We start from the raw sequence: 26,131 nt of genomic DNA, 5'->3' as shown, positions 1-26,131 counted from the left end.
GAGCGGGTACCCCACCACCGGATCGCCTGACGGAACGTCTCTTTGAGAGGAATCCTGTCCTCGAAGCTGCCCGTCGACTGGACCCAGCGGGCGTCGAGGAACTCCTGTAAGGGGCGCATCCGAAGCCTGCAAAAGCGCACCAGATAAATGCAGGAGGACATCATCCCGAGGAGGGACTTGATAGATCTTACCCTGGCCATCCGTGGCCAGCAGACGCTGCACCTTGCCCAGAATGGTCCTGGTCCTTTCCTCCGACGGTGAGGCCAGCCGCGCCACTGTGTCGAGATTGGCTCCCAGAAACAGGGCGACTTGTGACAGGACCTTTCCTGGGACGAAGATCTTGCCGCTTGGCGGTACGTGGAGGAGCCACTGCCGGATCCCTTGGAGGCCCCCGCGAAAACGCAGCAAAAGCTCGAGAGCTACAGCACGAGGACTCCCAACTCTTGAACGTGCAGTAAAAATCTGAGGATGGCTGCCAGAGGCGGGGCTTAGGGAGAGGGCAGTCATTGGCTGGGGGCAGTATGACCCAGAGACCAGTGATTGGTTACTACCAAGAAAGACAGATCAGAAACGAAACTGATACTGATTTTTTTCTATACCGAGGATTCCCGGCCTGACGACGGGGAATACTCATGAGCATGTGAATCCATGCCAGACCCCATGCTGGAGAAACATGGGCTACACATCCTTGATGCGTGCGTGTCTATAAGCGATTGAAATCATACACAATGTGATTATTATTATTATATCTTGCAGCCATAGTGCTTGCGGGCATATATGCAGACACTTTGGAACACAGCTCAAAAACAGATCTAAAAAACATGAGGTGATTAAGGTGAATACCACGCAGTTGGATACATTTACCTAGTGTTTTTAGGAGCATGGCAGTCTAACATCTATTCCATCACAATATGTAATGCCTAACATTCTGGTTAGATCTGTGCTAGGCCCTCTATTTATTCACCAATAAATGTACAGTTTCAGTTATCTACCAGTCTACAGCCAAACAGATGCAATGATATAGGGAGCATGCACACAACAAATGCTTACAAATACATGTGGTGCCCTGCAAAATAGGCATGGCGTTCAAGATTCCATCACAAGATTCGGAGGTTTGCAATTTAAAGGTCAATCTTCCCAGAAGCTATCCAAAACACGTTTCTATGTACTTCTTACTTTTCATCTTACGCGTTTCATTTTTTTTTAAAAAAAAAGCCAATGGACCCGTAAATACAAAATGCATTAGGGAGGCAAGAAACAAAGCCCCAAAAAATCTGAGCGATAGTGTATCAAATGTGGAAGTCTGACGCTTCACTGTGCTGTTTGTGTTTCATGCAGAGGGGAGCGGTGGGGGCGGGGACTCCGACAGGGCTTTCCGTTTCAAACTGTAAAGCAAGCAGAATACATAGCAGTCAAGTAGAATTGTTTTGCATACTTACACCAATAATATTCGGGTGACTTAGCTCCTGCAACAATTTGATTTCTCGGAGTGCCGTTCGATTTATTCCTGTCACAAGAGCAGAATTGTCAGTGATTAAAGAAAACAACAAACGTCTCAAAGTTGCGACCCTTTTAGTCTGCAAGTCATTGAAATCACTTGTATTCCTAAAGGTTTAAAGAAAAATGAAAAACCACAGGTTTATTCTCAGAAAAACAAACCCTAAAAGCAGAAAAGGACAATATATACTACATAAAAATGAGTTTCTAAAGTAAGCATTAAAAACGAACGTGGCTACACAGGTACAAAGATTGCTTTCATAAGGCTTTTGTCTTTCATTATAGGCTTCATCTGTGATGTTACACAAGAGGCAGAGCTATCCAGATGTACTTTTTTTAAACATACAATGCATTATTAGAAAGATAGGATTGGCAAAAATGTATGATGTGTGAGTTGCAATGACAATGCTTCAGCCGGAATTGCCGAGAAAACGGGAGGGTGTGGATAAGGAAAGAAAAGACCACAAGGGTTCCTGAAATGTAAACACTGTTGGTAGTATAAGGCCATGGTGCCCATACTTCTAAATCACCGGCTCAAGGCTTTCCAAGACCTCACGATATCGGACACATCCCTCGGTGAAAAAACTCTTGAGCTGGAAAAACCTAAAAGAATACGGTGCATGGGGGCGTTTCAAACTGATGAAATCAAAAACACACAGAGGATGACTTGCATGTTACTCACCTAGCATTTACATAGCAGTGTAGGATCTGAAAAAATGTTTAGGAGAGAACCCTTATTCAACATATTAATAAGATGTGTCTTAAGGATCTCGAAGTTTTAAAACCGTTGACCACACGTGGGCATATTAGTGGAGGCTGAGCAGCTCAACTCGACTGTATGCACCGACTTGTTCTGTAGTTGAGCTAATAAAAAAAAAAAGCGAAAAAAGCCTTATGACCTTATTGGAGGATGGGGCCAATCCTTTACTTAGTGGACCAACAGCGTTCTGGCCATCACGGTGGCTCCGTTTTATTTCTGAACGTCTGCAAAAGAGGTCCCTTGAGCCTCATGTGCCTACTCCTCTTGGCGGTTTCTTTGACAAGCGAACGGACAGTGAGCACAGCGACACAGGAATTAGCCCTCTAAGAAACATGTCTGCCAATCATAGTAATTTGGGGGTTTTCCATCTTCCCTAGTTAGCCTTCTGATATTATTCCAATACTAGGAGGCTCTTCCAATGGCACGTCTAACCATCTGTCCAGCAGAATTAGTTATATTCTACCCCAAAGCCTAGTTTTTCCAAGCATTTATTGTGCACCTGACTAGACACCGATGTCGTGTGTTCTCTGGATAATTGTTGCCATTGCTTGTTTTGGGTCCGTTGTAAAAAGAACCCAGCACCGTCGACCATGTGCAATTCCAGCTTTGCAACCACCCCTGGTAAGGCCAAAAAGGGACATTGTTGATATTGTGCAAAATCCTAATGTCAAACTGGTTGGGGACAGGGTGGTTAGGGAAGGGAGACGACCTTAACCCATGCTCTTGTGGCTCTTCGCTTCAAGAGGGTATTCTGGCAAAACCATCTGGGCCCTCACATTTATTGTTTAAAGCAGGCCGAGGTATACCGTCATTTCATCGCCGCACTTTTCATCGCGGGGTTTTTGCCGCGATTTTTTTTCTCGAAAAAAAACATCGAATTTTTTGGGGGGGTAAATTTTTTTAAAAAATGCGTTTGGGTGTTCGGGATGTTAAAAAAAAAAAAAAAGAATGGGGGGTTTGGGGTGTAACCCCCCGCCCCAAAAAAAAAGAAAAAAAATTCGATGTTTTCTTCGAAAAGAAAAATCGCGGCAAAAGACCCCGCGATGAAGAGTGCGGCGATGAAATCACGTAGAACCCCTTAAGTGAGGGAGGGAACACTTGAGAATAGTCCCATCTGCTCCATTCAAAACGTATCCATTTTTACAATGTTTTTGTACAGTGCCTATTACAGATCGTCACGTTAGCAAGGGATGCGCAATGTGAACCCAATATGCCGGTTGCCGATATTGCACTGTAAGCTTTTTGGAAAAAAAACACATTGTAACTTTGTTTCATTGCACTTCATCATTCTACTAGTGTCCCTGAAATACCATTCTGAGGGACACCCCTCCCCACTCATAACCTCTCCTTTCCTCCTCCCATCTTCAAACCTCGATGCCCGGATAGCCCCTCCCCACCAAGTGAAACCCCTTGGCAACCTGTACTCACTGGGAATGGAACAGCATTTCACCCCCAACGTTTCTCCCCTACCAGTGCTGATCTCTCAGCAATGTCCCTAGCACATCCCGATCCCATTCCGATACCCCTCACATGTGCACCGCAGAAATGCACCCAAACACATCTGTGTTGACTCCATTTCCGAATTCCCTTCAGACACTCATGCACGCTCACCCAGCTATTCACTGCCTTGTGCACACGTGCATGCTCCACAACAAAAACGGAGGAAAGAGGTCAGTGCTACAAAATTCATGTTCTATTATTTTCCCTTTCCCGTTTGATACATGCTAAATACAAGATAACTATTTGCGCATTGGATGTTTATTTGCAATACAGCAAGGTTTCATTTTTCAAAACAGTCAGTGTGCCAGCGTTTTAAGTGTTCAACAAACATTTAACAAAATAGAGACTGCCGACCCTTTATCAGCACTTAAGCAATTTTCCTGTAAATATTTTAGCTATGTATCGTCAGAAGCCCCACAACTCACAGGAGCGCATTACAATGGGACTGCATAAGCGACAATGCACCAGCATGGATTAGGTGGAGTATGTGGCCGAATGGGAGAAGGAGTCAGACTCAAATTGGACATTTTAAACTATTTTATTTAAATTAAAAAAAAAATGCCCATCTCGCCCTATTGCTATGGCAATGTTCACTACCTAATCAAACTAACAAAGGGTGCTTGTCATCACATTCTTTAAAACTACTCTGACGCACCAAATTCTCGAGCTCGCCAAGTCAAACACAAGCACGCCGCTGGCGCCCACGAGGAAAAGTAATAGTGCTAAATGACTTGTCGGCACGAAAAAACGGCCATACAGTTGAAGCCCACGCACAAATTGATGACTCTTCGAGTCTCTTGGCAAGTGGTGCAGAAAACACCGGACATACACCATCTAAGTCCAGTCTTTCCTCAGCAGCGGCCATGCAAATCCATAACAATGTTTTGGCGGCTTCTTCCTTGGCGATGATACCTTTTGTGAAACTTTATGAAGCCCTAAGTAAACGGATTCAGGACCAAGGTGCAATGCTATTGAATTTAACCCAGAAAATGGATCGAACTGAAAGATCCAATACGTTCCTAAAAGAGAAAATACTTGCAGAGGCCGAGCGCACTGCAGCATGGCAACTAAAGCAATGCGATGTGGCCACTCGAAACAGTTGCCAACACGATAAATTGGTCGTCGGCTTGCTAGAAGCTTTCAAGCTTATGAGAAAGTGCCACTGTTCCATCTCCCGTGGTTGCGACGGCACATGCACTGCGCAAATCGACACAACAGTTCCTAACAAGCAGACTGCTCGGACCTCGTCGGATCAGACTCTTTCCTTGACGGATACTGCCAGTGGGACAAATGTGGATATGGTGGACTCTCAACACAAAACTAAAAAAACCACCACAGTAGCAGGAGCAAATCCATCGCAAAACTCCTTGGACCTGGAACACACCAACGAAAAGGCAAAATGCCAGACTGTACCAAGAAACCATTTTCATGATGATGGAATCACCATGGTTAGTACTGAAAGCTCTCAGGATGATACCCAACCACAAATAGCTGTACCCGGAATCCAGTTTTCATCCTTCGGCATCTTCACTGGTACGGCAAAAACAACCTCAATCACCTTACACACAGATGCAATTAAAACATCTGGAAAAAATGCAAGTGGTAAAATCGATAAAGAAACCCAAACTGGCTGGACCTTCAAAGACCAAGACATTTATAAGAAATCTATCCACTCCGCCAAAACTAAGTTTATTTAAACGCAATGACGGCCATAAAAAGAGACAGCCAGATCCTGCATCAAACAAGACCACTCAGGTTCACTCTATTCAAGAGAAACAAAAACCGACCCGAAAACGAAGAAGAATTTCTGATTCTGAGACAAGTATCACCACAACTGCATCCACTTCAATCAACCTATGCGATCTATCCACATACTCGATCCAGGACGATCAAGATACCTCTAGTGCCTCAAGTCGCAATTTAGTGGATCCTATTCAAGCCCATGCTCAGAAGCCAAACAAAGGGTCAGCAAATGCAATGAAACCCTTGGCTGAGAACCACCAAACCACCAGTGCAAACTTTGTAAAGGCAAACGCAGTGTCTGAGGTTGAACCGCAGTTGAACCTGAAACTTACCACAAATCAACGAAATCAGCGTATTCACTTCAAAACGAGGGTGAATGAAAATAAACTCATTAAAGGAGTACTTGGTCACCGCAAACTACGTTTACAAAACATCCAAAGTGATGACGCTGAAGTAAAGCTCAACCGAGCCAACATCATGAAATGATTCAAATGCGTGCCATCGCTACGAAAAATTGAATCGGACGACATACGGATTGTTGAATATGCTACAGAAAAATCTTCGAGCTAGTGTACGTAGCACTCTCTTAAGGGCCAGCAATGAGCTGTTCTTTGGTTTTGAAATCACGTCTGAACCTGAGCAGGATGAACCTTCTCAAACAGAAAAACCAAAAGAAGGAAACAAGCGACGTACGAAACCTGTCAATTATGCCGCATTAAGGCAGGCGATGAGTGTCACCAAGAACCCAAGATATGAACAAACTTTGAAAAAAAACGTACTGGCCAAAAAATCAGCTTCGGAATCAGCATTAGCCATGACTGACCAATACTGAATATCCACTTCTATTCTTATCATGGAACACACGCGGTTTTAAAACACTTATTCAATGTCTTTGAAATCCCTTTGAAAAGTGTATTCATCATATGTCTACAGGAAACATGGCTTTGCAAACCACCTCCGTGTGACGGATTTACCATCCTATAAAAAATACTGCGGAAAACAATGCTAAAGGTCGTCCAAGCTCAGGCCTAATAACAATGGTGAGAATAACACAAACATGGTCAGTTCCTGTGTTAATAAATCCTAACCCTTATGTGCAGGGTACCCTCATGCACACAATGGAAAAAAGTCTATTAGCCAGGAAGCGCTTACTGATAATAAACAGCTACTGGAACCCAGCAAGGATCAGCACAGATGTCTTTATAACTGCAATCGCACAGCTAATAGACAATGCCATGCTAGCTCATAACTTGTCAGTTATTTGCTGTGGAGACCTGAATTGCACCTGGTTCCAGTTTGACCATTCCTTGCAAACGTATCAGCGTCTGCCGAATGACGTGATCGAAGAAAGAGGTCAAAGATGGCAGACTGCCATGAGCTTGCGTGACTTATCCATGCTAAACGGTACAACAAAAGGAGACGTTCCCGCTAAGCCAACTTGGCATCGTGATATAACACATAGTATTCTTGACTACATATGGGTATCTAGTAACCTTGAAACAAAAATTGTTGACTTACAGATAAAGAAAATGAAATACAGCAATCACAGTCTTTTACAACTTTGTTTCATGATGGTCATGAATCCTCCCAGTAGCCCTACTAAGGTCGCTTTGGAAGCAAACTCTAGAGGAAATCTCTAGAGGAAATCGTCTTTGTATAAATGGAAATCAGATCCAAGGCCTTGGGATCAAGCTAATGTACACGCCAGCCTCTCAAGGTACCGATTATATTCCACTGTTGACAGACTTCACCACTGATGGAAACTCCTCAAGGCACCTTGGGTGTTCCCACAGACACATATACAGCAAAGTGTTATATGAAGCTAAAAAGGCCATGCGTAAAGACCTGAGAGAAATAAGAAAACGCCTCCCAAGAGTGGAAGTTCATGAAGCCGTAAAAGCAAGATGTGCAAAGTCTCATGCCATTATCATCGATCAAGATCGTGCGGAGCATATGTTACGCCTACTTATGACAAGGAATACATGTGATATTTGGAAGATCTTGAATATAGACCTCTTTAAATGTACTCCGAATATTATAAACACCATTCCAGGAGACGTATGGGACACGCACTTTTCCTTGATTTTTCAGAAATCTGAAACAACGGCTCCGTCAACGGTCAGTGCCGTTGACACTCAGCGAGACGTTCAGATGGCGCACGATGATACTATACGAGCTATTAATGCTCTAAAGATCTCGCGCATAGCCGGTCCAGATCTGATTTCAAATGTAGATCTAAAAAAACATCCAAGTCAGTGGGCAGATTTTATTGAAAACTTGTTCATGAAAATTAGTCTGTCTAAAAAATTGCCTGAATCGTGGAGGACCGCCATAGTGGTGCCAATTCACAAAAGAGGCAGTTGGGATGATCCGAATAACTATCGCCCAATTGCCCTTTTGGACACGACTGGAAAAATCTTTGGGTCTAGTTTGCGTGCTAAACTTGCAAAGTGGGTAGAAATTTCTCAGATTACTGACATACGGCAAACGGGCTTCACGAAGGGTGTTGGAGTCGATGTAAACCGGTTAATCTTGACGATCTTAAAACTAGAAACTCTAAAGAAAAATGGAAAAATCCACTTTGCATTTATTGACGTGAAACAGGCTTTCGATGTTGTGAACTGCAGCCTACTATGGGCTAAACTGTCAAAATGGTGTTGTCCGGCATCCATCCTTCAACCGATCAATGCACTTCACGACCATACATCAATAAAAGTCTGCTTATACAACAGTGGTCTGCTATCCAACACCATCTTGACACATAAAGGTGTCAAACAAGGATGCCCGCTTGCTGCGGAGCTATTCAAACTATTTCTGGCTGATCTCCCAAACTATCTCGATCAGGTTCCTTGCCTTTCACCCACGATAAACCAAATCCCAATTAAATGTATCATCTATGCAGATGATTTGGTGCTGATGGACAGACCCCAAATTGGGCTTCAGCGCCTTCTAATGGGTCTACAAAAGTACATGGTCCTAAACGAATTGACAATAAAGACTTCAAAAACAAAAATTGTGTCAATTGGAAATGTAAAAAGCAAGAAAGAAAGCGTTTAGGTGGAAAATCCCCGATTCCAACATCTCTTCTGTCGATTCCATAAGATACCTAGGGATCCAATTCAACAATTCCATCCGTGAACAGCAATGGGTTTACGAATTAACATAAAAAATGATGAAGCTCGCTCTGCAAGGAGCAAAAATCAACAGGAACTATGGAAAGTTTTCTCTGGAACCTGTCCTTAAATTCTACCTACAAAACGTGGTACCAATAATAACCTTCGGGGCCGAGGCCGGGTGGAATATAAGTGAGCAAACATGGCATGTACTGGAAGGTTGCTTCTGGCGAAAAGTACTGAGGTTGCCACAATCAACATCGATGACTATCCCGAGACATGATCTAGCCATAAACTCACTGCACACCAGAGTGGTGTGGAATTCAATTGCCACAATGCGTAAAATGGCCCTAAAATCACCGGCACCGGCATATAAAATCTTTGCCAATGAATATTTTCCAAATAACCAAAACTTACTGAATACATGGTTTCACAAGTTGCTGGCATTCTTAACGGCTGCAGACATAAATAATCAAGATCTTCTAAAATCGCCCGCAGCTTGCTAAAAAGAAATTCGAAAATTGGGCCTGGATTGTCAACAATGAATCACGACAAAAGCTGAAATCAACAAAACTCGTGAGAGGCGATCACAGGAAACTAAATGAACCAGCACGCTACTTACTACAGTGTCCATTTTGTCATCATCAAGAGTAATTTCTTAGGTTTTGGGCGAATATCCTAAAAACCAGAGAAATTCTTTGGCAAAGAAACGATAAATCTATAAAAGATAACCTTTGCCGCTTCTGTGGACTGGCTACCGAAACATCTAAACATCTGATAATCGAATACAAACAGATAGTTAGCCAACGCTCACTGCACCTTGTAAAGCTTGCCCCCTTGGCTGAAGATGTGGATGGGTGGTGGGCTAGGATCATCTCTGGAAATAATATAAAACTTGTGTGCACAATTGTGAATTATATTGACGTGATTTTGAAAGCAGATGCTTAATACTTTTGATTAGTTTTCATGCTGGTTTTCTAGAGGGCTTGTTGAGTTTTCTTTTTTTCCTTTCCTTTGTTTTGTCTTGCTTTTGAAACAAAAGTTTGAATCTTGAGTTCAAACTGAAGATTCTTTCAAATAAAAAAAACAAGCAAAATGCCCTCAGTCCAAAACCTCCAACTGACCCTACCACATTAATAACAAAAATATGTCCAAAAGATACATCTTCTGGCACCTTCCTCTTAGCCGTCTCTTGAAGCTTTCCAATTTTCAACAAGTTTGACTGTCACGTGCTGACAAGTTGGTAGCAAATATGGATTCTGATTCCCAGTGTCTTTTTCATGAGTTTATACAGTTTCCACGATACGTCCATAGGTTGGCTCACCCAGAGTGCGCGAGACCCATCAATGTCCTTCTGGGTATCCTCTTGAATATAATCTTATGTATTCTTTTCGCTTATTTTTAGTCCTTTGGTGTTTGTTATACCCTTCATGGTAGTGTGGCACGAGCGATCCCGGGGCCTTTACTGGACTCCCCCTTTGTCTTTGGAGAGTATTACTTCTACTTAATACAGAGCAGTATTTAAAGTCTCTTATAAATGGCTACCATGATTTCTCCACAATATTTGGTGACTTTCTGGTCGTTTACTTGGTAACTTTCGCGTCATTTCCCCCATACCCATATCCGTGCTTTCTTAATGATTCATAGTCCACATTGGGGACGAGGGTGTGGGACCACCAGTCCTGGCGCCTCCCCACGGGATCCCCTTTTCCTTGCTTTGATTATGGAGATTAATATTTGAACTCAAGAGCAAGTCTTACTAATGGCTTCCATGGTTTATCTATAGTTCTCCTTGAAGTTCTTTTCACTTAATAAATGTAGACCTGATTGTCACCCACTTCTCTATTCCACCCCGGTACCTTTGCTTCTATGGTGCAGATTCTCAGGGCTTGGCATAGACATCGGTCAGTGGTTCCTCTAGTTCTCTTTTCTCTGTTCTCCCGTGTGGACCCGCTCTCTGCATCTCTCTCTGTGGTCGGCATAGGGTTAGTTTTCTCCTGCTTTCTCCGATTTTGGCACTGTTCATCGTGCCCCACTCCCGCCACGGCTTCTCCATGGTCACGCCACTGCTTAAAATGGTCTCCACTCTTCCGTCCTGGCAGTGGTTTCCCCACTGACTGTTGCGCCGGGCATCCAGTGTCTGTCTGTGGCATTCTCTCCTTTGTGGGCTGCAGCTAGCCCTGCAGCGCCACACTGATCTGCCCCTCTAAAACGTCACTGTCAGTGGGCGTCCCCTGCGTATCACTCTCTCCTCTCTTGATCGTCTCATCTCAGTTACATATGCATTCAAAAGGGGTGTTCCATTGTCCTGCAGGTGTTTTATTTGATACAGCATTACCTGAAGCCAAACAAAAGGTGGATACATTATTTTTTGTTGAAGGCAATCCCATATAGGTAGAGTTGGTTTGCTTAGGGAGTTCCTTGTGGGAATGAGAGTCCTTGTCCCCTAGCGGGGAGTCACTCCCAATGAGGTCCCACTTGGCCAGACCCATAGGGAGAGTTTGCAGGGCAGGCTCACCTCCCTAGCCTCAAAGCATGCAGCTCCCCCTGGGAGAGGGGGTGAATACTCTCCATTCGTCATAAGTCTAATCACAATAATGCAGCACAGGCCAGTACATAATTGAAGTTTTGGTCAAGAACTGTTGAACTCTGATATTCTGCAAACAGGTGACCGAAGAAATTGGAGTTTAATTCTACAAATTATAGAAATATCTGATAAATTGTTTCTGTAGGATGCCATCAAGGCAACCTTCCGAAACTGGGTTATTTATACTCATCCAAGAACCTAGGAATAAGCAGATCTGAGCACAAACACTGTTCACCAACTGAATAAAAGTGGACAAGAACCCCCGATTCCCTTGCTGAATCAAAATGCAGAAAGAATTTTATCTAGATGAATGAAAATTCCTTGATAATCCCTCTTGGAGTAACACCAAAGACAAGTTAGAACTTAACAGTTAAATGATTTCAAATCTTCTACCACAAATAAACTAAAAATCGATATGAAGACATTCAGGAATTAAGTTAAAAATTGATAAAATTACTTCCCTTTTAATGTGAAGATTACCCAATCCCACAGTTGGACCAGTCCGTCCATGGCTGGACTAATTGGAACCAAGGAACGTCATCCAGGCCACAAATGTGTAACCTTCTCAGAATTCTCAGGCCGAGATTCATCCCTAGAGGAACAGCATCCAGAAAACAATAGAAATGGCCATCATGTAGGAGACCTTTTTACGGTCGATGTTCGGGACAAGAGTAAAGACTGGATCATTACCATCAACATTTCCCGAACCAACACAGAGGAGGCACTATGAACACTAGTCACGAATAAAGAAGAGGAATTAGCAAATGAAAAGAACATTTTTAAAATGTATCAACTCATCTTAACATTAGATCAGATTTTAGTTCTGGGTAACGGTCTTTTGTTTGTCCCCACAACATATACAGATTTGCTATAAACAGAATAGGACATTCAGGAATTTTTTTCAAAAACACAGATTAAAAGGAGTATTTCTCTAATCATTTGTTCATTGCAGAGGTGTCGGTCTCTGGTATGAAATTCATATAGACCTTTTGTCCCGCTGATGAAATGGCTTCAGCTGAGGTACTAACTTTTCAACAGGCAGCACTTAAAGATTTAGACAATAGTTGGGAAATCCAAGCATCTACAGAGTAATAGAAACCCTTGCCCTTCAGGAATTAAAAACACAATTCAAAATGAGTTATTAGACCTGTGGACAAAAGGTGGTTCCATTGAGGTGTTGCATCAAATAAAGTAGGAGGCTATGGCAAGAGAACTACAGCAGACTCGGAAAAGCCCACTTTAAGTAAATGCAAGATCGTATTTTGTCATCAGCCTATAAAGAAACAGGAATGTGTGTTTGTTACTCAGTATGCACCTACTTACTGGCACTTTATGCCTTACCAGAAACATCACAAAGATAGCGAAAACCCCAGCAGGAAGGCTCATTATTTCAGGCTGCAACTCGATTCTGCAACTTGAGTCAAAACACTGATACGTTCTTAAAACCGACCAGTCGGAGAATAAGAAACAGATCTAAGACTTCACAAACAAACAAGAGTTTAGAAAAGGTGTCATTTGATAGGCAAGATCAGCATTTGGTTACTAAAACAGGTGTCCCTTATAGACCACATACCACAGCAGAAATCCCTGAAGTGTATTAAAGAATGGCTTTACTGAGAGGAATGGGGTAAAGATGTTCCTATCCAATTTATTTTAGATCTAATGAAGATTACCATGAAACAATTAATTCCGATCCTAGGAAGAGCTCTTTCTCCAGATTGAGGGCACGTCTACAGAGGTTACCTTTGCTTTAGTCCGGCCATCTTTTATATGGCAGACTACGAGAACAAACATCTACTCAATGAAATCAACCCATTTCTACAACACATTACTGTCAAATAAATATTGATGTCATAATGGTATGGTAGGGGGGTGTAAAGAACATCAATCGGTTCTGTGACTGGTTAAACACACGCATTTCTAATATACAGTTCACAATGAGCCACATTAATGATCATATCGACTAACAGTTTTAATATTTGACAAGGGAGGTAATCTGGCATGTCTGGCCTGTATCCTTTACTGTAAGGAAACAGATAGGAATACCCTAATGCACTACACAAGTTATCATCCTAGAACATTATGCAAGAAACTTCCAATGGGCAGTTCCCTGCCAAAAGAAGGAACTGTAGTGTGGCACATTTCACACATGTAGGTGGCAACAGTACATGGTAAAAGTGCAAAAGATGTGAGATTTTTTTTTATTTCATGCTAAATATTTGTGGACCCAAAGGACTAATGCACAAAAAACAAATTGCAGAACCTCCCTCTGGTTAAAGGTTCGGTGTGCAAATAGAGAAAAAAAAATCCAACTTGGAATCTCCAGGATGGACATGGAAAATAAGACTTTCTTTTCTTAGAACAGTTACACCAAAGCGATAATTTACTGTATAAAATGTCCCTTTGGTATATATGATATGACATTTATAACACGCCTATACACAAGTGTTTCAAGGCACGGCGAGGCAAGGGAGGGGAAACAGAGGGAAGACAGACAACGATCTTACTAGGCCAGGTGTCATTCAGATCGAGCAAGTGCAAGGGAAGGGGGGGAAAAAGAAAAGTGCGGGGGTGGGGGAGGGGAAACTGCACTACATGGAATAATAAAACATAAAATAAATAAAGAAAGGCCAACTGGTGGCAAGTGCAGGGTGAGTGCAGAGATAATTGCTGGTTTGGGGGATGGAGGGATACAGAAAACAGACCCCAGGTGCAATGGGTTGCAAGGGAGGCAGCACAAGCGTGCAACTGGCAGGGCTTGGGCCCGAGATCAGATGGGTGGCCAGGTAACCAATGCAGTCTCAGTATCAGCCAGGACTTCAGCAGGGGAGAGGGGGATAGAAAGCAGAAGCAAAGAGGAAGTTTTTTAGGTGCTTCCGGAACTGAAGACTGTTCTCCTCAAGTTTCAGGGAGGTGGGGAGGCTGTTCCCCAGCCGAAGAGAGCGATCTACCACCAACTCGTTGCTTCGAGAAGCGACCTACCCTGAGGGAGTTGGAGGCGGACGAGCGAAGAGTTCGAGAGGGAAGATATTTAGGAAGAGAGAGTTGAAGGTATTGAGGCCCCAGGCTCCAGAAGGCCTTGTGGACGATGCAGAGGGTTTTGAACTTAATCCTCGCAGCCACTGGGAGCCAGTGCAGAGGATTAAGGTGAGGATTAGAATACTTGAACATCGCGTGCGTATCAAAAATAAGAAAACAGGGGCTCCTTTAATCTAGTATTTTCTTGCAAACGACCATGTCCAGATAAAGTGATGGGTTTGAGATGTTACACATCCTTATAAATGGTCCAAAGCCACAGAAAGAAACAACTTTGGATGTCTACACTCTTACAAACTAGGTCTTTATGAGCAGCTGGCATGGTTGGACCCTGAATGACTGGCTTGCCTGAATTGGGATCCAAGGTTAGTGAAGTGCTACTATATGCAGTGACCCGAGTAACACTTTGCAGCTGGAGTGTTTGGCCCTTTGAATTATTTTATCTGAAACCAGCGTTTAAGAATGATTGCCATAATGAATGATCTAGGCAATATCTAGCCACAGTAGTTGCCTTCAACAATCATATTTGTGAATTGATTTTATTGTGGATTTATGCCATGTGGTGATCCTTGATGTGTCATGATCCATTGATATTAGAGTTATAATTAAGTTTAACATCATGTATCCTTTTGTTTTAGACTCAAAATTAAGACATTTCCGAGCATAGATAGCGAAAAATATAGAGGCCCAGAAGCTGAGATGTGGCGAGTACAAAATGACAAATGCGCAAATCATGTCATGTTAAGCAGGAGTACAATTGCTACGAGCATGGTCAAGGACATGCAGATGTGGTTGTGAAGGCAGATTCCAGTTTACTCCGCAGGTTGCAGTCTATTTAAAAAGTACAAACATGCAACCTAGCCACCGGAATTACAAATGGGTGAAACCCTTTCCTAGGTTTACTGTACCTGTAACAGTACAGGGTTTATTTGGTGGTCTTTTAAACTATTATTATTAGGGTATTTATTGAGCATGGACCTAGCTTCAGGAAGCAACAGAGCACTTTACAATCATAGGGACAGAAACATGGTGAAGGAAACAGAGAAACAAGGGAGCGGGGTGCTAACAGGGGAGGCCGGGCAGTTTGATAGCAAAGGATCTACTAATAAAAGGAGTATGGAGCGAGAACTGAAAATGGACAAGATGAATTTTGCAAAAAGGAGAGAAACTGCAAGTGATGACCATGCAACTATTCAGCCAACATGTAAACCCGAACATAAAATAAAAAATAAATGTACGATTAGATTTTGATCCAATATTGGTTGATGGCGATTTAAACCGCAATAAAGACATTTTGAAATGTCCATAGGATAAATAAAAGGAGGAGATGCACATAAACACAAATTAGTGAAGATGATAGCAGAAGGGACACAGACACAGAGTTTGGAGAGTGTATAGTCACTTAAAACTCCCATTTACTTTATTTTTACTTTCATTTTATTTTTTTTTCATTTTGCACACCAAAAGTAAGCACAACTTTCAGGTGCCATGTGGCGAATGTATCATTTGGTCTTCACTATATTAAAGTTGCTCTGCTTCACACACGACTACAAATATTAAAATAAGAAAACTACAGCAAGATGGTTCACAGAAGAACTGAAGGGACTCAAAAAAAAAAAAGCGCAAACTGGAAAATGAATGGAGAAATCATTACGACATATCTGACAAAAACAAATACCGACGAGAGATCGGACTCTCAGCAGTCCAGAAAGCAAAAAGAAAATAAAAAAAATAAAAGCTTACTAAACTACAAGAATCCAATCGGCAACAAACCCACAAAAATAACTATTCAAAATCATCCAGGAAAGCAAAAACCAACCTTGTGCAACAAATGCGTCGTACCATCAAAATACCTATTTGACATCACAACCCACCTAAGAACAAAAACAAAAGCAATTCAGACCATCAACACAAGCAGCACTGCATAAAACCACTCAAAACTCCCAAAACCAGTACGCCACCAACCACTGCAACACTTGATCGTTTTGAACCTATAAGCAAAGAAACCAAACAAATAGACACCAACCTCGGCGGATCCCCCAGTGACCCATGCCCACCGTGCATCTTCAAAAAAATGCTCAACCACAGAAAGCCAGCCTCATACTTACGACTTCTTAACCTATGCCTAAACACGGCAATAATAGTACCTAAAATGCTCAAATAAGCATACATGAAGCACCTCCCAAATAACAAACAGGAAATACGGAAGACCCCGCCAACTACAGACCCATATCGAATATACACCATCCGTGGAAAATATTTGAGAACCACATCTACAAAATACTACACAATCGTGTGGAAAGCAACGTAATACTCAACCACGCCCAAGTCGGCTTCAGACCCATGAGAGGAACAGAATCGGCACTTCTATCCATATGGGACAGCCTAAAAATAAACTGACAGTAGCACCCGATCGCCCCTCATACTACTAGACATAAGCTGACTCTCACTAGGACCACAAAACACAATAGCAAAGAAATGAGTCTACCTCCTGTGACTAATTCGATAGATACTCCCCTACCTCACCTTCCCACAAAGCACCATCACAATCATCTACTTGGAATTATCGAGACTAGACTATGCAAACAGCCTCTACCTTGGAATGCCAGTACACCTCACAGAAAAAACTCCAACACATCCAAAATACTGCTGCAAGACTACGCCTGAGACCACACCAGCCCCGAGAAGCCTACACTGGCCACTAGTTAAAAAATTTGAAAAAAAAAAACACTTTAAATCCCTCTGCACTGCCCAAAAATCACTACACAGACAAGAAGCCACATTTCTCCAAGCCAAAATAAACTCCTACCAACCAGGAAAAATAAATAAATGAATAAAAATCGAGCAACGTTGACCAGATCGAAATGCCACGAAAAAAGGACAGTGGAACCGCATTCTCCCGTTTGATAGCAAAACTATGGAACTTGCTACCAATGTAATTAAGAATGACGGAAGATGACCTAACTTTTAGAAAGCAACTGAAAACCTGGCTATTCAACTCACTGATACAAGCATATAAATGGAAACCCCATAAAATCATACTCTGGACCCAAAGCAAACAATGGACAATACAGATCGAAGAATCGACAATAAAACAGTCACACACCCTGAACTAAAACCAAAACCTACTAACCACACCCTCTGCTGCTGCTCTTCTACTGCATACCTCCCACGTACATAGACATGCCCAAAGAGAGCCAGCTATACCACACAAACAACACACCACCGCGAACAACGCCACAAGAACAAACAGTAGCAAAGGAACAGCCCAGACAATGGACGTTAACCTTCCGCACACAAGTCCAGTGCACACAACAAAACACACTCAGAAAGCAGACACGCACATTTGACAGTTTCTCCTGGTTCTGCAAGCATCAACAGAAGAGCACAACTTACTACTACCTCTTCCCTCACTAACAACCCCACCCACTTTCTCACAGAGGCACGTGAACACCCGGAGACCATGCAAATGGCAGCGGTGCATGGTACAAGTCAACATAACAAAACTATTTAAGAGACACTTAATATCGATCAAGAAAAGTAAATCCTATATAGGGTTTTGATGAATGGTGACCTCCTGCTGTAAATATGTGCTTACTGCATTAGAATGTGGACATAGAAAATCAAATCATGTTCAACTTTGTCTGCATGCCGAACCAAAGCAAAAGAAAAAAAGGATACAAGTCTGGAAGGTTTTGAATTAATCTGAACTTCTGCCATGGCTCTGGGCAACTCTCTAGACCATTGTTCTTCGTTTGCCAAGCCATTACAGTAAGAGGAAAGACCACATGCAAATCAGGCTTGGCGCCACCCCAAAAGAGGCTGTACAGTCTGAACTGCTAGGTCACATCCCTTCTGCAAAAGACCACAAGCAACCAAGGCATGTTTTGGCCTCTTTTGCTTTGCTTTAGTGCCCACGAGATGGACTGGCATGCCTAGACGTGGGTCTAGAGCCTGCTGGGCCTAGAGATCAAAGCTAATCCCGAAGATGCCCAATGAGGCTGAAACTGGTCTGCGGATGCTTGCAATCTCATGCAAAAGAGATGCGACACATGCTGGTCTAAACATGTGCTTACTGCATTAGATTTTGGACATAGAAAACCGAATCATGAATGGTAGCAACAAACGCCATCCGTTCATCAAGACTGGCCAAACTTTCTGAATTTATTAGATTAAGTCTGCACATGTCCGCATCCTACCAAGACTCCCCTGGCTGCAGAAACGCTAACTTGCACCAATTGGGAGGCCAAGACCATGTTCTTGTGGTAGGAATATTGCATACAGCACAGACTTTCAGAAGATGCATCGAATATTGGCAAACATCAGCTTTTTGCCACAGCAAATAATTTCTGGGTCTGTAGTCTTTAATGTAGCTTCCATACCTAAGTATTCAATCTATTCTGTTATGAACACACAGAAAAAGATCACCTCATTGTGTGTGTACAATTGACTGCATAGAGTTCTATGTCTTTTAAGCAGGTCTTTGCAGACCAGGCTTTAGAGCTCCTCCCTAGCGCACTGTGTCTACCTCATTGGGGCTCTGGTCGCGCACAGATCGAAGCATCACCGCCCCCTCCCCCTCAACCTTCTGTCTGCTGCATCCCACCACACTCATTTGTAGTGTACGCTCACCCTGCCCCCTATTCTCGCTGGTAGTGCTGGTCCACTCATTCATTCTCGTCACTTCAACCGACCACCGCACCCCTTTAAAACCCTTTCCCGCCCCTCCTAGTCCACTCAGCGCCAGCTCCCAAAACGAAGATATCTCCATCCCTGTGCTGTCCTTAACAGTGTGGTAGTGACAGCTCGGCAAAGTCATTGTGCTAGAGACTGGCACTACAATGGATGGAACAAGGAAGATATCTAATGTTTCCTCCCAGATCCAGCTGTTCACGTTTGCTGCAGGTACAGCCTTTCAGAACTAGGCCACTTCATGTTCTATTTGAGCCCAGTCAAAAACTTTAAAAGAAAAACCTGTCCAACTAGAGACACCAACTACACCAAGACAGACTTCAGAGAGGAGTTACAGCTATCAAACTTTTCTACCACTACAGTAGCTGTGGACTGAAAAATAATGGTACATTTTAGAGTATTATACAAACAACTGTCAGCCCAAGAACTGGCTTCAGGGTTGCTGAAACAGACATTCCAAATACATGGGCTTCCAGTTAAGATAATCTTTGACGGAGGACCACAGTATATTTTCGGAGTTCTGGCAACACCCATGAAAACCATCCCCAATCCAAAGAGCAAGTCAGGCCTCTTAATCAGACCTAGGCCTCTCAATCAGACCCTTAACAAATATGTCCTGCTTTTCCTATGTCACTCTAGTAGCATCTATTAACCACTGCTGAATTGTCCTACAATAACACCTTTCATTAAGCCATATCCTGTACAATTACTCCAGTCTCTTCAATGAATGGCCACCTTTAGACCGTTTCGCACTCAGTCATCCCGAACCAAGAAAAGGCCAATGCAACCTCAAACCTCTTTATGGAGAAACTGGGTTTAGCTAGCATCTAAATTCATGCTGTCACATTTAGCACCATCCAAGCTTTCTCCACGATAGTTCAATAATTGATAAGGTCAATCCAGTTGCCTTTCTTCTGAGACTACCCAGTATTTCAAAAAGGTTGCATCCCATAGCCTACAAAAACATTTTGTACTGAGGTCACTTCCCAGGACAACCGCCCACTGTAACGCTCACCTGGTATCCACTGGGATGTCACTCAGCCTGTTCTGACCTCTTACGACCTTGAACCCTTCCCTGGAGTCTACTCGACTGGAGAATCGGCCTGAAACACAGGATTGGTAGAGTTTAACTCCCTATTGTCTCTGTGTGCTTGAACCCCTTCTTCCCCGGGGTCCAACCCCTCCCTTTGATCCACAGCTCACCTTATTTTCTTGGAAAGTGTGCTCTCCGTCCTGCTATCAGCGCAGGGGCACATTGATTGATGCAGGCTCGTTGCTGCCTAGTTACTTCACTGGCAAGAGTCCGACAGGTAAGTATAATGAGTCTTTTGAACAGTTCTCTAACTTCGTTCCTTTCCTTCCTTAGATGATGGTCGGCGTCCGGGGATGGCGACGTGCTGATGAGATGAGTAGCGCTGAAGGTGAGTGAGAGTGCGATGCGCGATGCGACCCTTTGGTATTTGTATTGAACCGAGTTCTTTTTCTGTGTCTTAGGTGCCGCGACGTTTTCAGCGTGGATGTCGGTTATGAAGAAGAAATGCGGTGAGTAAGCGCGGCATGCGGCGCCTCTAGATGTTTCCACACTAACCTGGAGAGTCTTTTCCCTCTTGCAGATGGATGAGAAGTTCCGGAGACAGAGTTCCCCCAGAGCGGCCGGGATTCAGGTAAGCGTTTGAAGCTCGTACAGTCTTTAAAAAATAAGCGAAGATTTGCTGAATGCTTACTAATGCCTTTTTTCTGTTCTTTTCACTTTTCCTTAGGAAGCGGCGTGCCGGGATGGGAATGACACCGCCGAAGATGCCCGCAGAACAGAAGGAGCGATGAATGATGGGCAGAAGCGCCGCAAGTTAAGGCTGTTCCAAATGGTGTTTTTGCAGGAGCTGAGCGCAGAAGAAAGATGCAGGCCTACTGGAGACCGATCCGAACACGGCGAGTGTCACGCTGCAGGTGCAGAAAACAAAGCATGTTTCTCAGCCTGGGCGTGGCTTAAATAGTCTCTGGGTATCCCAGGTGTCTCTGGGCTTAACCACACCCAAAAGACTAGACTGCACATGCAGTTCTGGGAACCGAAATATGTGGGGGCATCCATCTTGTCCCCATCAAATGCACTACAAGTCCAATCCCCAATGTTATCCTATGGGAGTGAGTGAGTCTGGTGCCACAAGCGCCAAGTCTGACTCCAAGTGGGTCTTTGGAGGGATGGAGAGGCCCTTGAGGGCCATTTAGGTGATCGTGGCCTGGCTCCAGCCTGACATCTTGGAGGGCTGGGGACATGAGGGGCAGGAATCATGACACCCACAGATGCTTCTCTTGGTGAATAGACAACTGTGGTAAGTAGGACATAGGAGACTGACAAGAGAACATGATAACAATGCTCTTTATTATAAAGAAAAGAAAACCTTCTCTAAGCCCGAGATCTGTGTAGGCGTCCCTATTCTAGAAAAGCAACCTGTGCTCATGTGGACGTCTCACAAAATAACCACTGTTTTCTGTCCAAATCTACTCTTACTTTTCTCTCTTTTATAGTGTTAGGACAGATCCAAGCTTGTGTTTAGGGTAGGAGTATTCCCCCAACTTCAGTAATTTAGTGTAGGCTGGTTTTCTGACCCCCACCAAAGTTCTCCTTATGCAAAAAACACAAACATGTCTCCCAGTCTTCCTTTTAGGGTTGTCTCAAAGTCCTGAGCAGTGTTCAAAACAATCCTAGGTGTATCCCTTCTCCTAGGAAATATCCTCTGATCCTGGAGAGGTTGGTATTCACAGTGTTAAAGTTCATGCTTAGTCCTCGTTAAATGGTTCACATTGAGGCGTGGCTTGGAGCGCCATCGATGCAGCGGCTCCTCTGAAAGCCTCTGTATGAGGCCCGCACTGTAAGCGTGCAAAACATTAGTTACAGGCGTCGTTCAGACTGGTGGCCTCTGGAATCGGAAGCTCAGCGCTACATTTGGACGTAAAATAAGCTCCTAACACTCTTTCTGGCCCGAGGGCAAAGCAAATTAACAGTTTGCGATGGTATCTAGTCAAACAGTCGACAGGACAATTGGTCGACACCAAAAGGTCGAATTTTTTTTTTTAAATATATATATATATTTTTTTTTTTTTTTTTTTAGGTTTTCGTTTAGGGAAAAAAAGGGGGTTTTTTTAGCAAAAAGGGAGTTTGGGGGGACCCCCCAAAACAGAGAAAATGTGAAGAAAAAAAAAATTCGACCATTTGACCTGTCGACCTTTTGGTGTCGACCAATTGCCCTGTCGACCATTTAGATTCGACCAAATGACTTAGAACCGTTTGCGATCTCGTCACGGACGTGACCCAAGATGGCGGACCAGCCAGAGGCTCGGGCTGCAGTGGCATGGAACCCAGCTGACTGAGTTCGGGCAACGTGCGGTCGAGCTCTGCCTCGGATTGAAGAGTAGGGCTCACCCGGCCTGACTGTGGTGGCGGGGGACGCCCTGGGGGCCCATTCGACCACACACACTGTGGGGGTAGAGGTTCCCGCATGACACTCCAGCGCAGCTTTGGCCCCGACCTGCCTGTGGCACAGAGGTGCGGAAGAGGACCCACAGACCGCTGTGAGGCAGAAGGAGCCTCCGATGATGCGAGCCCATACAATCATTCCTGACGCACCTGAGATCCGCCAACCACACTACGCCGGCTCTGCTGCGGGGTCCGGATGTGTTAGAGGACAGCCGAGGCCGGATTCTAAGCAAGGCGAAGACTGCACGCAAAGGTGAGCCCACCAGGCTCCAAATCAGGCAGGTAGTGGGCGAAGGAGGGAGCTGGACCGGCTGGGAGCAGCAAGGTACTGCTGGAGCCCTAACATGGAGGGGTTCATCGGCCACTGGGGGCCCTGGAGGGAGAGCGTTGGGTAACGTGCCAGAAACAGAGAGGGGACCTGAGAAATATCATCCAGCTTGAAAGATGGAATATTTTAAGGACATCCATATAAATAAAAAAAGGACCCCAGAAAAGCACAATTAGAGGTTCTGCACCTAAAAGCCTCATCATTCCAGATACTCTGATTGCCTCATACAGGACTGGTTGGGCCGAAACGTCCACCACCCTCCTCTGCCGCCCCTCAAACATCTAACAAGAAGGCGCACATACAGTGGGAGGAGGAGTTGCCATGGAGCCTTGTGAGTGCTCCATCTCACCCACAATTCTCTGCCCTGACTCCAAACTCCCGCTCCTGGTCGCTCTCCCCCTTGAGAGCGCAGGGTAGGGCTTGGTGGTTCTCTCCCATCTGACTGGAGCAACAATCATCTCTGGGTGCCCCCCCACCCTTAAGGCTTTACCTTTGCACAGGAGCCCTCCGACTGTGGCCCGAAGAGATGGCTAAGCACCTCAAGCCCACTGAGAACTCAAATATCGCCACCATGCTATTTTCAGCAGAAAAGGGGAAAAAATCTGACCCCCCCCCCCCCCCCAAAACTCACACCTCAAAAGCCCTTGGAAGACAGTAGTGCTCGCAACTAAAGAGGAGCTCCAGACTTTCAGTCTGATATCAAGGCTGAATTCAGACCGTGCATGTCAGAGCTCACCACTAAACTGGAGCAGACGGACCAGAGGGTCACAGATGCGGAGTACAGACTTGGAGAGATGGAATACTTAACCCATGAGCACACTGTGGCCCTCAGAGGTTCAACGCTCAATCCAGACTCTTCTTGATAGAAGCGAGATTCTCAAATTTAAACAGGAGGATCTCGAAAACCGGACTCGACGCAACAATCTGCAGATTCGGGGAGTCCCCTCCACGATCCTGGCCGAATATGTGTGTGCCTTTTTCCAGTCATTGCTCCTGCATCTTGATAAAATTCAGCTCATCCTGGACCACACCCAGAGGCTGCATCCTTGGCGTCGGGTGGAATCAGACTCCCCTCCCCGCCCCCCCAGATGCAATAACGAGGCATAGCACTGGAAGTTGGAGCAGAGAGCAGCAATGCAGTGGGCGAGAGGTGCCACGTATTGGTTGAACAACCAGGGAGAAAGGTTAGAAAGGGGAGATCTAGAATCCTGGGCAGTTCTTTCCATCATGTCCGAGAAGGAGGCACAAACACCATTTCCGTTTTGGCCCGATTTAAGTCCCAACAGTTATATGGCATCCATTTCAAGTTTTACAGAAAAGCAGACTGAATGAAGGCAACATTATCACCGACATTGCACTTCAAATAAACATAATTTTAGTGTTGTTTGCGTAGTTCCAGAAACGAACTCAAATATTAGCCAAGAGATTATGGAAAGAATTTACATAAATGTTAAAAACCAAAGATGGGATACAACATCACTGCGTCGTGGTGGAGTGAGAAGGTGGACAATGGGATTGCATTTTGGCTGTTAACTTATCAGCAAAAGGAAAAATAACCTATCTTTCCCTATTTCTATAAGGTTATCCCTACCTAAACAAATAGCTAGGGTGCTCGTCGTCCGGATTCATGTCAAAATCAAAACATTGTCCTCTGTCCAAGCCAACTACTCTATCCCTGCCACTAATATACAAAAGTATTCAGTAAGCTCTTGGCAAGGATACCAGGAGGATTACTCCCTTCTCCTGGTATAAGAATTCAGTCTTTTGCAATAGGGTCTGATTTACCCATCTGACCAGGAGAATGACTCCCTTCTCCTGGTCTATCCAGAGGAGTCTTGAAGGCTGTTCCATTAAAGTCTTTTGCACAATTCTTCAAAAGTCTCTCGACTTCCTCCCTGGGGTTCTTGAATAACAAATCACAAGGTTTTATAAATTCTTCTTATATCCCTTCTATGGTCAGGGCTTCCTGTGCCCCTTGTCTAATCATGATCATTCGGGAGTTTGCTCCCAGGCAGTTCTTAACTCAATAGATTATTTTCCAGGTTTATTCCACTGTGACAAGGGAGTTCCCTCCCAAGGCACTCTGCAGTTTGGCTGATTTTTAGATTAAGATTGTAAAAAGGGAGATTGCTCCTGTGACTTCCTTGACTATTGGTTCTCTGGGTGTCACTAATGTGAAAAGGGAAATTACTCCTTAAGAAGACTGGACTCTTGTTTATCTGGGTATCACTACTGTGACGAGGGAGTGCACTCCCGAGGAATGCTCGATTCTTGTACCTCCCCGGACCGCAACTGGCTTGCCCACAACCCCCGTTACCTTGACTGGGGAGTGTGACCGTTTCTTCCCAGGGTCTCAGGTCAGTGTTGCTTCTGCACACGTCCCCTGCATGTTCTTCTGCTGTTTCTCTTCGGTCGATGTAGCTGCGGAGAACAGTTTCGACATCAGTCTCAGCATTATTAATGGACTGCACGGTCCACCTATTAGAGGTCACACCACCACCAGATTCTTCCCGCTTCAGGAGCGAGTCTGTCTCTCACCAGCTGGCGTAGCTCCTCTCTGATTCTTGCACGAAGAGAGACTGTCTTTCGGGACTTCAGATCCCCGGGTTGGAACTTCCCAGGCTGCGCAGGACAGATGCTGGCTTCCCTCGCTGCTATTCCTGCTTCACCACAACCTTAGTCCTTACTCATTCTCTATGTTATAAAGCTGGGCCCGCCCCCGCGTTACATCAACATCTTTCTTTGGTGTTCTTGATGCAATCTTCATGTCTCCTTGGGGCCACCTCGTCTCTTGGTAATGCAGTCTGTGGTTCTCTGCACGTTTCCTTGGCTCTTTCTCATCTCAGTCAATGCAGATTTTGTAAGTGAGATACAAGATACTATAGAACAGAAAATAGTAGCACTGTCAGGTTGGGTGTTACCAGGGTCATGTCATCCGGGGAAACTGGTATAAGGAGGTCCTTCACAGGACGGGAGTCCTTATCCCCAGGAGAGGTGCATCTCCCCGTGAGGTCCCACATTCCACCACCACTAAGGAGACTATTGGGTAGTAACCTCACCTCCCTAGCCTCACATGGAAAGGTTCCCCTCTGTGAAGAAGGGACGAAATCCCATGAAGCGTCACACATGTCAAAACCTCTGTTACCAACATAGAACCCTTGACATTTACCTTACATATTCTACTGGTGATAAACCACTCAAACCAAGTAACCACTGCATAACAAACCACAGTATTACCCCTATGTTGGGTAAGAAGATTATCAAGGGTACTGAACACTGCTGATAGACCAAAAACCATCAGCACACCAATGTGGCCCTCATCCGAAATCTTCAAAAGAGTCTCCTTGACATCCATCAGAGCCAATTTGGTGCTTCCTTTGAGGCCAAAAACCAGACAACC

The 26,131-nt window shown here is 44.3% G+C and overlaps 1 protein-coding gene across 3 annotated transcripts in view; it reads right to left on the bottom strand.

Annotated features, from left to right (window-relative positions):
* The window catches only part of CDK7 (cyclin dependent kinase 7), a 633,476-nt gene that overhangs the window by 499,466 nt on the left and 107,879 nt on the right, over window positions 1-26,131 (bottom strand). For all 3 annotated transcript variants that reach the window (XM_069627397.1, XM_069627399.1, XM_069627398.1), the window contains exon 4: window positions 1,440-1,507. In XM_069627397.1, coding sequence (XP_069483498.1) covers window positions 1,440-1,507 — 68 coding nt within the window. The remainder of the gene's footprint in view (window positions 1-1,439; window positions 1,508-26,131) is intronic.

Source organism: Ambystoma mexicanum, chromosome 6p (genome assembly GCF_040938575.1).
Source record: "Ambystoma mexicanum isolate Mex_15411 chromosome 6p, UKY_AmexF1_1, whole genome shotgun sequence".
Taxonomy (NCBI): domain Eukaryota; kingdom Metazoa; phylum Chordata; class Amphibia; order Caudata; family Ambystomatidae; genus Ambystoma; species Ambystoma mexicanum.
This window is presented reverse-complemented; position numbering and strand designations above follow the sequence as displayed.